The sequence below is a fragment of the Notolepis coatsorum genome (assembly GCF_963971535.1).
Source record: "Notolepis coatsorum genome assembly, chromosome: 15".
Classification (NCBI taxonomy): domain Eukaryota; kingdom Metazoa; phylum Chordata; class Actinopteri; order Aulopiformes; family Paralepididae; genus Notolepis; species Notolepis coatsorum.
The window spans coordinates 34,642,946-34,655,911 of NC_140179.1; the positions used below are offsets into that span (position 1 = coordinate 34,642,946).

Below are 12,966 nucleotides of genomic sequence, written 5' to 3' on the forward strand. Positions count from 1 at the left end.
GAGAGTTCCATTCCTGCATACCACGGAACATGACAGTTCGCTTCATTGCATTCGACCTCACTTTTGGAAGTGTAAAACCTCGTGCAGAAGCATGTCTGGTGGAATGGTTGTGTCTGTCAAGACTTATTGATAAATTGTTATATAAAATTGAGGGGATCTTTGTAACAAGAATATTCCTAGTGAATACAAGGAGTGAGCAGAGTAATTTATGTTTGACAAGTAACCAAGTTAAACAACTGTGCATCGCTGCAACATTAGTTCTGTACTCACAGCGAAGCGCTATACGTGCTGCTTTGTTTTGTACCATTTGTAATTTTTTCAGTTTATTCGTTGTTACATTCGACCATACTGCAGGACAATAGTCAAGATTTGACAAAACCAGAGCTTGAATTACCTGTTTGATAGAATTTTGTGGTAACAAATGAGCACATCTTTTAACAACAGAAATCCCTCTTCCCATTTTCACTACTATATTGTTTATATGGTGTGACCATGACAATTTACTGTCTAATGTTACCCCTAGGAGTTTAGTCTCCTGGACTTGATTAATTACCACATCACTTATCAAAAGTTTCAAGACTGGGTTCGTTCTTAGAGTATGGTTTGAACCGAAAATGATGCTACTTGTCTTTAATATGTTTAGAACTAGTTTGTTATTCTTTATCCATTCCATCACTGATTGCAACTCTGCCTTTAGAACCGTATTTAATTCATTGGCTGTTGAGGCTGATGTGTAAATCGTTGAATCATCCGCATACATAGAAATATAGGACTTATTTAGGACAAGAGGCATGTCATTTGTAAATATGGTGTAGAGCAAAGGCCCAAGGCAACTTCCTTGGGGTACTCCACACCTTACCGTTTTAACTTCTGAGTAACTCCCATTAAAAAAAACTATTTGTTTCCGGTTTGCTAAATAAGTTTGCATCCAAGATAGTGCAGATGAGGAGAAACCGTAACATTCAAGTTTTTTAAGTAAGAATTTGTGATCTATGATGTCGAATGCTGCAGTAAAATCAAGCAAGACAGCTCCAACCATTTTCTTTTTATCTATCTCTTTCAGCCAATCATCCGTCATTTGGGTTAAAGCAGTCGCTGTTGAATGTCCTTCACGATATGCATGTTGAAAATCAGTGGTCAATGTGTTAAAAGAAAAGTAGCTTTTAATCTGTTCACTTACTATTCTTTCCATCAGTTTACTCAAAACTGGCAGTAAACTTATGGGACGACTATTAGATCCTGAGAATGGCAATTTCAAATTTTTTGGCAGTGGTATTACTTTGGCAGTTTTCCACTGTTGCGGATACAAACATTCACTAAAGGATTGATTTATAATATGACAGATAGCAGGGGCAATTAAATCAGGGACCAATTTCAGAAGTTTCCCGTCAAGACCGTCAACACCTGGTGGTTTGTTTTTAGTGGTACTTAACATATATTCTACATTACTTATAGTCACACTATCAAAATTAAATTGACAATTTTTATCTTTCATTATTTTATTCTTTATTAATAAATAAGATTTTTCATTATCTATTGTTTGCATATTATTTCTTAAATTATCTACTTTTCCAATAAAATAATTGTTAATATGATTAGCAATCTCAACTGGTTTGGTGAGGAATTTTCCTTCCGTTTCTAGAAAGGATGGGGTAGGTTTCTTATTCCTGCCCATTATTTCATTTAGAGTATTCCATAATAATTTACTGTCATTTTTTATATAATTAAACCTATTTTCATAATACAATTTCTTCTTCTTCTTATTACATTTTGTAACAACATTTCTTAATTTACAATATACCTCCCAGTCTGATTTATAACCTGATGTATTTGCTATTAATTTAGCTCGATTACGTTCTATCATATAAGATAAGATAAGATAAGATATTCCTTTATTGATCCCCTTGGGGAAATTCAGGTATATTCTTTTAGTTCATCATCCAACCATGGTGTTCTGACGCTTCTGACTGTAAACTTTCTCAATGGTGCATGTTTGTCAACAAGTGGCATAAAAATGGTATCAAATTCCCATAGAGATTTTTCAGGATCTTTTTCCCTCAACACCTTTGACCAACATAGATTTTCAACATCCTTCACAAAGCTGTCTTGATTAAACATTTTATACGATCTTTTGTAAATTATTTTAGGTCCTAGTTTTGGCATTTTAGTCTTCCTCACAATAGCAATTAAGTTATGGTCGCTACAACCAACAGTTACAGATACCGCCTTGGAACATAGCTCCGCATTGTTAGTAAAAATGTGATCAATGCAGGTTGAGACCTGGTTACCATCCTTTTTCAAACATATCCTAGTTGGTTTGTTAATTACCTGTGATAGACCACATGCATTTGCTACAGTTAGAAGTCGTTTTTTCAATGGGCATTTCAATGAAAACCAATCGATGTTAAGGTCACCCATAAAATAAATCTCATTACTCAAATCACACACTTGGTCCAACATGTCACATATTTGTTCTAGATACACATTATTTGCACTAGGTGGTCTATAACAGCAACCGATCAACATAGGCTTCAAATGAGGCAAGTGTACTTGCAGCCATAATGTTTCAATTTCATTATTCATTAAATCTTCCCTAATCTTCACTGGAATAAGATTCTGAATATAAAAAGTTTCAAGTTTCTTTAATAGTTGTCATACAGAAGTACAGAATACTTTTGTACAAAATGCTTCTTACTGTTGCGCTCCAGAGACTGTGCATGACAAGATAAGTATGAAATAAAAACATAGTAAAAATTAGAAGAAAAAAAAAGAGGTCACAGTGTTCAGTTTAGACATATGTACAATGTTCGTAGACGTAGTTACCATACAATATACAATACTGTATACAATACTGTGCAGTGTACTAATATACAATACTATACTATATAGTGCAAGGCATAAATGGACGAGGTGCAGTTTAGGTACAATTCACAGTAGGTGTACGAGTTGTAGTGCAAATCCTTTATCAATAAATATAAAGTGTAAGTGTGTTTGTGTGATCTAAAGTGTGGAGAGTGGGTGCTGCAGTGTGTTGTTTGTTTGAGTGAGTGTGTGTGTGCGTGTGGGTGTGTGTGCTGTGTGCATTTGATGGTTGTTGCATAGTGATTATTGTTCGTTTAGCGATTATTGTTCGTTTAGCAGCCTGATGGCCTGGGGATAGAAGCTCCTTCTGAGTCTTTCTGTGCTCGCCATAAGACTCCGGTATCGCTTGCCTGACGGCAGCAGTTCAAAGAGGCAGTTGTTCGGGTGGCTCGAGTCCTTAATAATTCTCTTAGCCTTCCCCTTGCACCGCTTGTTGTAAATGTTCTGGAGGGTGGGAAGCCCCCCTCTAATTGTGCGTTCGGCTGAACGTGTCACTCTTTGTAGTCTGCTACGGTCTTGTGCAGTGCTATTCCCAAACCAGGAGGTGATGTTGCCGGTCAGGATGCTCTCTATTGTACATGAGTAGAAGTTCCTAAGGATCTTCTGACTGACTTGGAACTTCCTTAGGCGCCTGAGGAAGTAGAGGCGTTGTCGTGCCTTCTTCACAACACTGTCAATGTGTGTGGTCCATGTCAAGTCCTCGGATATGTGGGCTCCGAGGTACTTGAAACTGTTCACTCTCTCAACTGGTGCCCCGTCGATGCTGAGGGGGCTGTAGTCCTTGACCCCCGACCTCCTGAAGTCCACAATCATCTCTTTTGTTTTGCTGACGTTCAGGGAGAGGCAGTTCTCCTGACACCACTGTGACCAAATGCATTCCTGTCCTTTCTAAAAATGTTGTATCCATCAATTTGCAATGCCCCATCCTCAAATGTAGAATCAAGGTGTGTTTCTGATATAGCTAAAATATGGAAATTGTCTGATAGTAAAATCTCTGATATCTCAACTAGCTTGTTTCTTATGCTACATATATTTATATGTGCCATCTTTAACCCCTTTTTGGGTAGGTTAGTATTAATTAGCATTGTATACTTTATTCAATCATAACGTTGGTAGGTGTGGCAAGGGCAACAACCATTCAACTGTCCCTCGGCTGCTTTGGGGTGCTACTTCGTGGTCGGATTATCAGTCTGTCATACCTCAGAAAGGCGATCTCTCCTCTCTCACGAGCAGCTCTCATCTTGGGCAACAGTTCTTTTCTTTTCAGACGGACAGCGTCTGTGTAGTCCTCGTTTATGTAAATGTTTGTCCCTTTGAGTTCTTTGGCTCTCTGAAGAACCGCTGATCTGTCCTTGTATTTTGAAAATGTCACCACAATGGGTCTTGGTCTCTCGCGTCCCTCCCCAGGTTTCCCTGTTCGGTGCACCCTCTCCATCTCAATGTCCCTCTGTAGCTTGAGATTGTCCACCATGACGCTCCTCACCTTCTCTTCCGTGTCTCCCCAGGTTTCTCCAGGCAACTCAGCTATGCCATCAATGACCAGGTTGTTTCTTCTGTATTGACCTTCTAAATACTCTATTTTATCTGTGACTGTTAGCAGAGCTAACCATCTTTTATGAGACAGTAAATTGGTAATTGATGCATCATTCTGTGCTCTCTCTCTCCCCTCCATGCACGGAGGATGAAGAGCCACAGTGGGACGCATTAATGGAGCAGCCGGGCAGCTGCACAAACACAAACTAAATCACAACAGATGTGCAAAACGTGCACCAGGAGTGTAATCCACCATTAGGAATTAGAAGGATGACTGTTGTTTTTATCAACCCCGACTTCTTCGGCCAGGAAACGGGTGCAGGCACGTGTTATTTTTGGAGCCTCTTCTCTCTGCCTTCTATAGTCTGAGCTCCGTCCCGCTCTGTATAATCTGAGCTCTATCGCTCTGTCTCTCCGTCTCTCTCTGTAGTCTGAGCTCCGTCTCTCTGTCTCTCTCTGTATAATCTGAGCTCTGTCTCTCTCTGTATAATCTGAGCTCTGTCTCTCTCTGTATAATCTGAGCTCTGTCTCTCTCTGTATAATCTGAGCTCTGTCTCTCTGTATAGTCTGAGCTGTCTCTCTGTCTCTCTCTGTATAATCTGAGCTCTGTCTCTCTCTGTATAGTCTGAGCTGTCTCTGTCTCTCTCTGTATAATCTGAGGTCTATCGCTCTGTCTCTCTCTGTATAATCTGAGGTCTATCGCTCTGTCTCTCTCTGTATAATCTGAGGTCTGTCTCTCCGTCTCTCTCTGTATAATCTGAGCTGTCTCTCTGTCTCTCTCTGTATAATCTGAGCTCTGTCTCTCTCTGTATAGTCTGAGCTGTCTCTGTCTCTCTTTGTATAATCTGAGGTCTATCGCTCCGTCTCTCTCTGTATAATCTGAGGTCTGTCTCTCCGTCTCTCTCTGTATAATCTGAGCTCTGTCTCTCTCTGTATAGTCTGAGGTCTGTCTCTCTCTGTATAGTCTGAGGTCTGTCTCTCTGTCTCTCTCTGTATAGTCTGAGGTCCGTCTCTCTGTCTCTCTCTGTATAGTCTGAGCTGTCTCTCTCTGTATAGTCTGAGGTCTGTCTCTCTGTCTCTCTCTGTATAGTCTGAGCTGTCTCTCTCTGTATAGTCTGAGGTCTGTCTCTCTGTCTCTCTCTGTATAGTCTGAGCTCTGTCTCTCTCTGTATAGTCTGAGGTCTGTCTCTCTCTGTATAGTCTGAGGTCTATCGCTCTGTCTCTCTCTGTATAGTCTGAGCTGTATCTCTCTGTATAGTCTGAGGTCTGTCTCTCTGTCTCTCTCTGTATAGTCTGAGCTCTGTCTCTCTCTGTATAGTCTGAGGTCTGTCTCTCTGTCTCTCTCTGTATAGTCTGAGGTCTATCGCTCTGTCTCTCTCTGTATAGTCTGAGGTCTGTCTCTCTGTCTCTCTCTGTATAGTCTGAGCTCTGTCTCTCTCTGTATAGTCTGAGGTCTATCGCTCTGTCTCTCTCTCTCAAATAACAAACTCAGCAAGACCGACGGATTCTCAGTTACAGTGGGTGACAATATTGTCACAAGGAAAGACGAAATTACCTACCTGGGTTCCATCCTAGAGGCAAATCTTTCCTGTGACAAAATGGCATCCAATGTAATAAAAAAAGTCAACCAACGAACTAGATTCTTGTACCGGATCTCCTCTCTGGTAAACAAGAATACCCTGAAGACTCTGGCAGGAGCACTCATTCAAGGGTACTATGACTATGCGTGCACCTCATGGTACCAAAGCACCTCAAAGGCGCTTAAAACAAAATTACAAACATCACAAAACAAACTGGTCAGACTACTACTTGACCTGAACCCCAGAACCCACCTCACCCCTGCCCACTTTGCCAACCTAGGATGGCTTAGAGTAGACGACAGAGTACAGCAACTTGCAATGGGCCTGGTCTACAAGATACACTATACGACCGGGGTGCCCATGTACATGTCAAAATACTTCCCAAAGGTCAGTGAATACCACAACCACTACACCAGAGGAAGCTCAACAAATCATGTTAAACCCAGATTCGGCTCAAACAAGGGACTAAACACGTTTCGCAATTATGCCACAACAATGTGGAACGCCCTACCCAAAGCTGTAAAGGAATGTGAATCCCTGCCCACATTCAAAACCGCTCTTAAAGAGCACCTACGGGAGGCTGCAATTCGAAACTGGCCACCGTAAATGCCCAAAACCCCCACCACCTCCTAATAGACAGTCTCCTCACCACCGCATGTATATATTCCCTCCCCGCCGTATGTATATTTCCCTCCCACCCACCCACCCCCTCCTAATGTACAGTCCCCTCCCCATCATATGTATATACTCTGTCAGGATCTAAGGGTAACAGTACTGTATATTTGAATACCGTTATGTCACAAATGTATCAGTACTAAATACCTATATGTCCCTATGCCATAAATGTCATGTATGTTGTGTATGTCATAAATGTCTATATGAATTGAAAATGGGAGACCCTGATGGAAACAAGACAAACGTCTTTCTCAGGTCTGCATCCCCTTAACAATTGTATGTATTGAGCCGTACTGTATTGTACCCATTCTGCAATCTGTTAAATAAAGTTTTCATTCATTCATTCATTCATTCATTCATTCATTCATTCACAAAATATCATCGTAAAATAAAACATCAAGTATTACGGCGTAAACATGTCAGGTGACTGTCACTCACGCTGCGGTTACACCTTTCGTATCATCTTCGTATTGTTTTCTTATACGTATCGCCGCGTATCGCCGCAACGTCATGCGCCTCGAGTCACACTTTCGTTTTTTTTTCGTTTTTGTCACCAGAGCACACTGATGTAGTACACTGCCAAAGCAGTAGGTGGCAGTAGGTGGCAAACATGAAGGCAATTTCAACCAATCAGAACGAATGTGCCAATACACTTCCTGGAAGCTCCAGCAAAGAAAATGTCAAATGTCAATAAGGCAGGCGCCTATGCCGCGCCACCATCTTGCCTATTTACTCAATGCAGCAATTCTTTTTTCAGCAAAGCCTAATAAAAGTGCAATAAACAAAACGGATACATTCACTGTGTGTTCTGCCTGTCATTTGTTGATGAAACAAAACTAACATCAACACAAGTGACCACCAAGAGCGGATAGTTTAGTCTAAAAAACGATCGGTAGCATTGTTAGCTGCATGCTAACGTCAATGGAGTATGCCATTATAACAATATAGCATTGTGGCTAGAAGCTAACGTTAGCTCACGCTACTTAGCCAGCATCAAAACTGATGATATCGCGAGCTATCAGTAGTTAGATAACATTAGAGACAACGCTGTGTGTATTAAACAAAGGTGAATAGATGACTGGGCCATTTTGTTTAATGCTTGTTAAGTTGAAAGAGGAACTCTGAGCTAACGGGGTCTGAATCCTGATAGCTCACGTTAGCCAGCTGCTCATGCAATCGGTAATGCTAGCAGAATGAATGGATGTAAACTTTATTTTACATATTGCATATGGGTACAATACAATACGGCTCAATACAAACAATTGTTAAGGGAATGCAGACTGTTGTAGCTTGGACTGGGGTCCTTATAACAATAACTTGACAACACATGGTAGCTGAAGCTATTTGGGACACGGAGCTCTGTCCCAAACACACGGAAGGGCACGCAGATGGTATCTACTGCGCATGGGCGTTTTCGCAACAACTGCTCCGTGCTGACTACACGCTGTTGTCGACTCGTTTTTTTTGCGTATCTCCAAACGCAAACACAATTTTGCGTTTCAGCCGTATCCACAAAAAAACGCCAAAAAACGCATTTCTGTGTAGATAGGACATCAAACGTCGTCAAAAACGTATAAAAAAAATGCCAGGAATACACTAGTCTAACCATAGCCTCACTGTCCCTCAGTTTGTGGCAGGCAGCAACATATGCTGCTGCTAGCTCACAGCTTGTTGCGTCCTCCCCTAGTAGGACTGGTCGTTTTTCTGTATCTGGTAGTGCGAGAAAGCCTTTTTTTATTAATTCAAATTTTTTTTTAAATGCGTTTCTCTAATATATTTATATTTTTCACATTTGGTGAGGAAGTGCGACTCAGTTTCAGGCTCACTGAGGGTGCAATGACAGCACAGCCTTTGCTCTGCAGGAAGCCAGGTTTTCCTGTGCCTCCCCTTTTCAACAGCGAGGCTGTGCTCACTCAGTCTGTATTTTGTCAAGGTTCTTTTTAGTTGTTGATCAGTCACCATGCTCAAATAATCTGCTATGGTGTACTGTCGATTTAGAGCCAGATAGCACTGCATTTTGCTCTGTGCTTTTGTTTGTGTTTTCCAATAGGTGATGTAGTTTTGTTTTAGCTGTGTAGTAATTTGATTTATTCTGATTGGTGACGTGTTCTGTTCCTGAGGTGTGTTAAGAGAGCAGGTTTGTGGACAGCTCTTGGCACTGCAGGGCTTGATAATGGTACGAGAGGGGGTCACTTCGTTTTAGGTGTGTCCAAAAGTTAATTGCTCTTTTTGTATTTTTTAGTATTAGTGGGTAACGGCCTAATTCTGCCCTGCATGCATTGTTTGTAGTTTTCCTCTGGACATGTAGGATAATCTTACAGAACTCTGCATGCAGGGTCTCAATGGGGTGTTTGTCCCATTGGGTAAAGTCTTGTTTTGTAAGTGGACCCCACACCTCACTGTATAGTCTGAGCCCTGTCTCTCTATCTATCTCTCTGTATAGTCTGAGCTCTGTCTCTCTCTGTATAATCTGAGCTCTGTCTCTCTCTCTGTATAGTCTGAGCTCTGTCTCTCTCTGTATAGTCTGAGGTCTCTCTATCTCTCTCTCTCTGTATAGTCTGAGCTCTGTATCTCTCTGTATAGTCTGAGGTCTCTCTATCTCTCTCTCTCTCTCTGTATAGTCTGAGCTCTGTCTCTCTCTGTATAGTCCGAGTTCCGACGAGAGAGCAAGTTATATATTAGACGACTCGGATTACTTGAATGTTTCAAACTTGCTTTTTGGGCAAAAGTGAAAGCCTTGGTATCAAGCGGTGTGGCTTTCGGAGCGTTCTCGCTGTATGTAAATAAAGGTTACGACAACAGAAGCCTCCTAACGTACCTGCCATTGTTTCTTGGCCACCTTGCATCCTTGGATCTGCTGGGCTCTCTTGAGAACAGCCTGAGTGTTGACCCTCACCTCGGACACCCACTCCAAGTCTGAGGGAGGGAATCGGGAAGGCAAGAAGAGATGAGTGAGATTCTTCCTCAAGTCAATCGCATTGAATGTCACCGTTTTGATATTGATCTACTACTGCAATATGTTGACACATTTTCCATTCTCCATTTCAATTAGGGATGCAGCCTAATATTGATACTGGTGTGGGATATCAGTCTGATACCAAGCTAAAACTGGGTATCAGAGACTTTTCCCCAATATAAAAATCCGATACCAAGAAACATGTCTAATACCAAGAAACATGTCTAACAGTCAGAAATCAAAACAAATTTATTTGATTTGTCTTTTTTGTACCACATGCTGCCCTACTGTCGGTTTGGGGAGGGTGTAGACTACCACATGCTGCCCTACTGTCGGTTTGGGGAGGGTGTAGACTACCACATGCTGCCCTACTGTCGGTTTGGGGAGGGTGTAGACTACCACATGCTGCCCTACTGTCGGTCTGGGGAGGGTGTAGACTACCACATGCTGCCCTACTGTCGGTCTGGGGACGGTGTAGACTACCACATGCTGCCCTACTCTCAGTCTGGTGAGGGTGTAGACTACCACATGGCATGCTGCCCTACTGTCTGTCTGGGGAGGGTGTGTAGACTATCACATGCCTTCTCTGATACATGCATAGTCACCAGCCTCTTATTTTTACTTGACAGCTAGGAGTTTCACTGGGAGAGCATAACGCGCGTGGAGGTTTACGCTATCTCCCCCAAATCCCCTCCCCGCTGAACAGGCACCCCGACCAACCAGTAGGAGTCGCTATTGCAACAAACATACCCCACCAGCGAACACCAGCAAACACCGCCATTGTGCTCGTAAGGAGGTACCGCTGCTGGGAATTGAACCCGGGACTCAGCGGTGGTAGACGAGTGCTTAGACCTCTACACTACCCCAGACCCAGCCTCATTTGCTGCATTTTTGACACAAAGAAGCATGTTAGATCTCTGGAGATCTGATCTGAGGTGAGTGAACAGGAACACTTTTCCTCGTGACCTTATTCAAAACTAACAGACTCACACAGACTCAAGGTCAATACTTCCACTTTTGAGAGGCTTTGTGAATATGGACCGCTGCGTTTACACAACGCACGGTCACGGCCCCACAACATGTCATTCCAAAGTACCAACCCCCTCCCTCTACTGTACTGCAACGTAGGGCTCTGTCACGGACAGTAGGGTTCCTGTACTTTGGTCACGTGACCAGGAGAGGAGGCTGTTGTCATGTGCACCACGTTAGACCGTCTCATGAGAGATCTGGGAATTTCAGCAACAAGACCCTGGCTGTATGTTCAGGGTATCTGCAGATTTACAACAAGTTCAATTTAAGACTTTTTTAAGACCACTTAGAGCTAAATGCAATACCAATTTTACGATCATACTAGAAGAAAAAAAAAGAAAAACATAGCGACACTGAACTGCCAGCTGCACTTGCGCGGCAATTTAAATGTCCGCCGCGCTCCATACAAGCTCTCGCAAGCGGCAAGACGCACCAAAACAACGACTTGAATAGAAAAACATTGAATATATTTAATATTATTACATCTCTCGAGTCTCGACAGCCGGGCTCCCCCCCCCAAGAATTTAATACCTGTGCAAATAAAAAGTAGGAATTTTTAATACCTTAAATTGAGAATTATGAATATGAATACTTTTTAATACCACGCAGATAACTTGATGTTGCTATAGTGTTAAACTGTCCCGTTGATTTTTTTCTCCTCGAGTCCCCATCTCACCTGGATGAACATTTTGAGTAGTGTGCACAGGGCTTGACATTTTTCCCCAATGAAGAAGAAAGGAAATTTAGGAGCACAGTGAAAAATATTTGTACCGATCCTTTTTTTCAGTAGGGTTGGGTATCGTTCTGGATTTTATCGAATCCGGTTCTTATCGAATCTCGAATTTGTGATGGGGGAGAAAATTAAATATCAAGAACCAAAACTATTCTACCCTTCATTCTTGACAGATTTAGGATATAGTCTGTAAATTGTGAATGAAAGATATCTTTCTCTCTTTACCTGCTGTAATTGCCATCTGTTTCTGATGCATTATGATAGGAATATATCAAAAGGAGGCTTATTAAATTAATTAACATTGCTGTGGATGATAAATGAATTTTGCTTATCTATTACCTAAGGAAGGAAAACAACTGTCCCCAAGGAATATAAACCGTTTGATTGATTGAAAACTTTATTAACAGATTGCAGAATGGGTACAATACAGTACGGCACCTTAAATCGCTGCTCAGTGACATTCATCCACTCTTTCTGTGCTCATCTAACCATTTATGGACCAGATTTTAGTAGTCATCTGTTGGAGACTCGAGATTTGACATGATTGATTGATTGATTGAAAACTTTATTAACATATTGCAGAATGGGTACAATACAGTACAGCTCAATACAAACAATTGTTAAGGGGATGCAGACCAGAGAAAGACGTTCGTCTTGTTTACATCAGGGTCCCCCATTTTCAATTCATCAGGACATATATGACATACAGATAGACAGTACTGCTACATCTATACATTTATGACATACCAGATTTGCAAATACAGTACTATTTGTGATACAAAAAGAGTCCAGATGATTGATTGATTGATTGAAAATTGTATTAACAGATTACAGAATGGGTACAATACAGTACAGCTCAATACACACAATTGTTAAGGGGATGCAGACCAGAGAAAGACTTTCGTCTTGTTTACATCAGGGTCCCCCATTTTCCAATCATCATAACATATATGACATACATGATAGACACTACTGCTACATCTAGACATTTATGACATACCAGATTTACAACTACAGTACTGTTTGTGCATCTTCAATGCCCCCTTGTATAACTTGAACATAGCGAATGACCCACTGGCCTCTTCGGGTTAACGTTACCTATTAACCTACTCCTGACTGTGTGCATACATGATGTTACATACTGTACTTTGATGGTGCACGTGAGACAGGGCTGTTCTCTCTTTCGCATAAACATTTCGCATAACGTAATGTATAATATGTGAGCAAAACCACATCCACAATGCAATCCCTGTTTGGAGACATAGGTAATAAACAAGTAAACAAAAGCATATCCCAGTTGAATAGCCTGGTATTGCCCAGCTAACGTCACTGCACGTGTTTGTCATCATCCATCCATATTATAGAAGTATAATCTTACCGAGGTCCATTCCCGGATTTCTTGCAGACATGTTTTGAAGATGGAATCACCACAAATATATATATCTATAACAAACGGTAACGTAAAGTTTTAGTTTTGCAGGAGAAACGAGCTAGCTCGCTACTGACAGTTCATGGACCTTCTTCTTCTTCTTCTTCAATGGGTTTAATGGCAGATCGCGACCACAAAAGGCGCATACCGCCACCTACTGTACAATCCA

General features: G+C 41.6%; 1 protein-coding gene across 1 annotated transcript in view; it reads right to left on the bottom strand.

The window, feature by feature from the left end:
• The window catches only part of dera (deoxyribose-phosphate aldolase (putative)), a 36,169-nt gene extending 23,283 nt beyond the window's left edge, over nucleotides 1–12,886 (bottom strand). The window contains exons 1-2 of the mRNA XM_084331178.1: nucleotides 12,747–12,886; nucleotides 9,469–9,566 (exon numbers count right to left, since the gene is read on the bottom strand). Of these exons, the coding sequence (XP_084187304.1) occupies nucleotides 9,469–9,566; nucleotides 12,747–12,777 (129 nt within the window). The 5' untranslated portion in view covers nucleotides 12,778–12,886. The remainder of the gene's footprint in view (nucleotides 1–9,468; nucleotides 9,567–12,746) is intronic.
• Nucleotides 12,887–12,966: the final 80 nt, after the last annotated feature.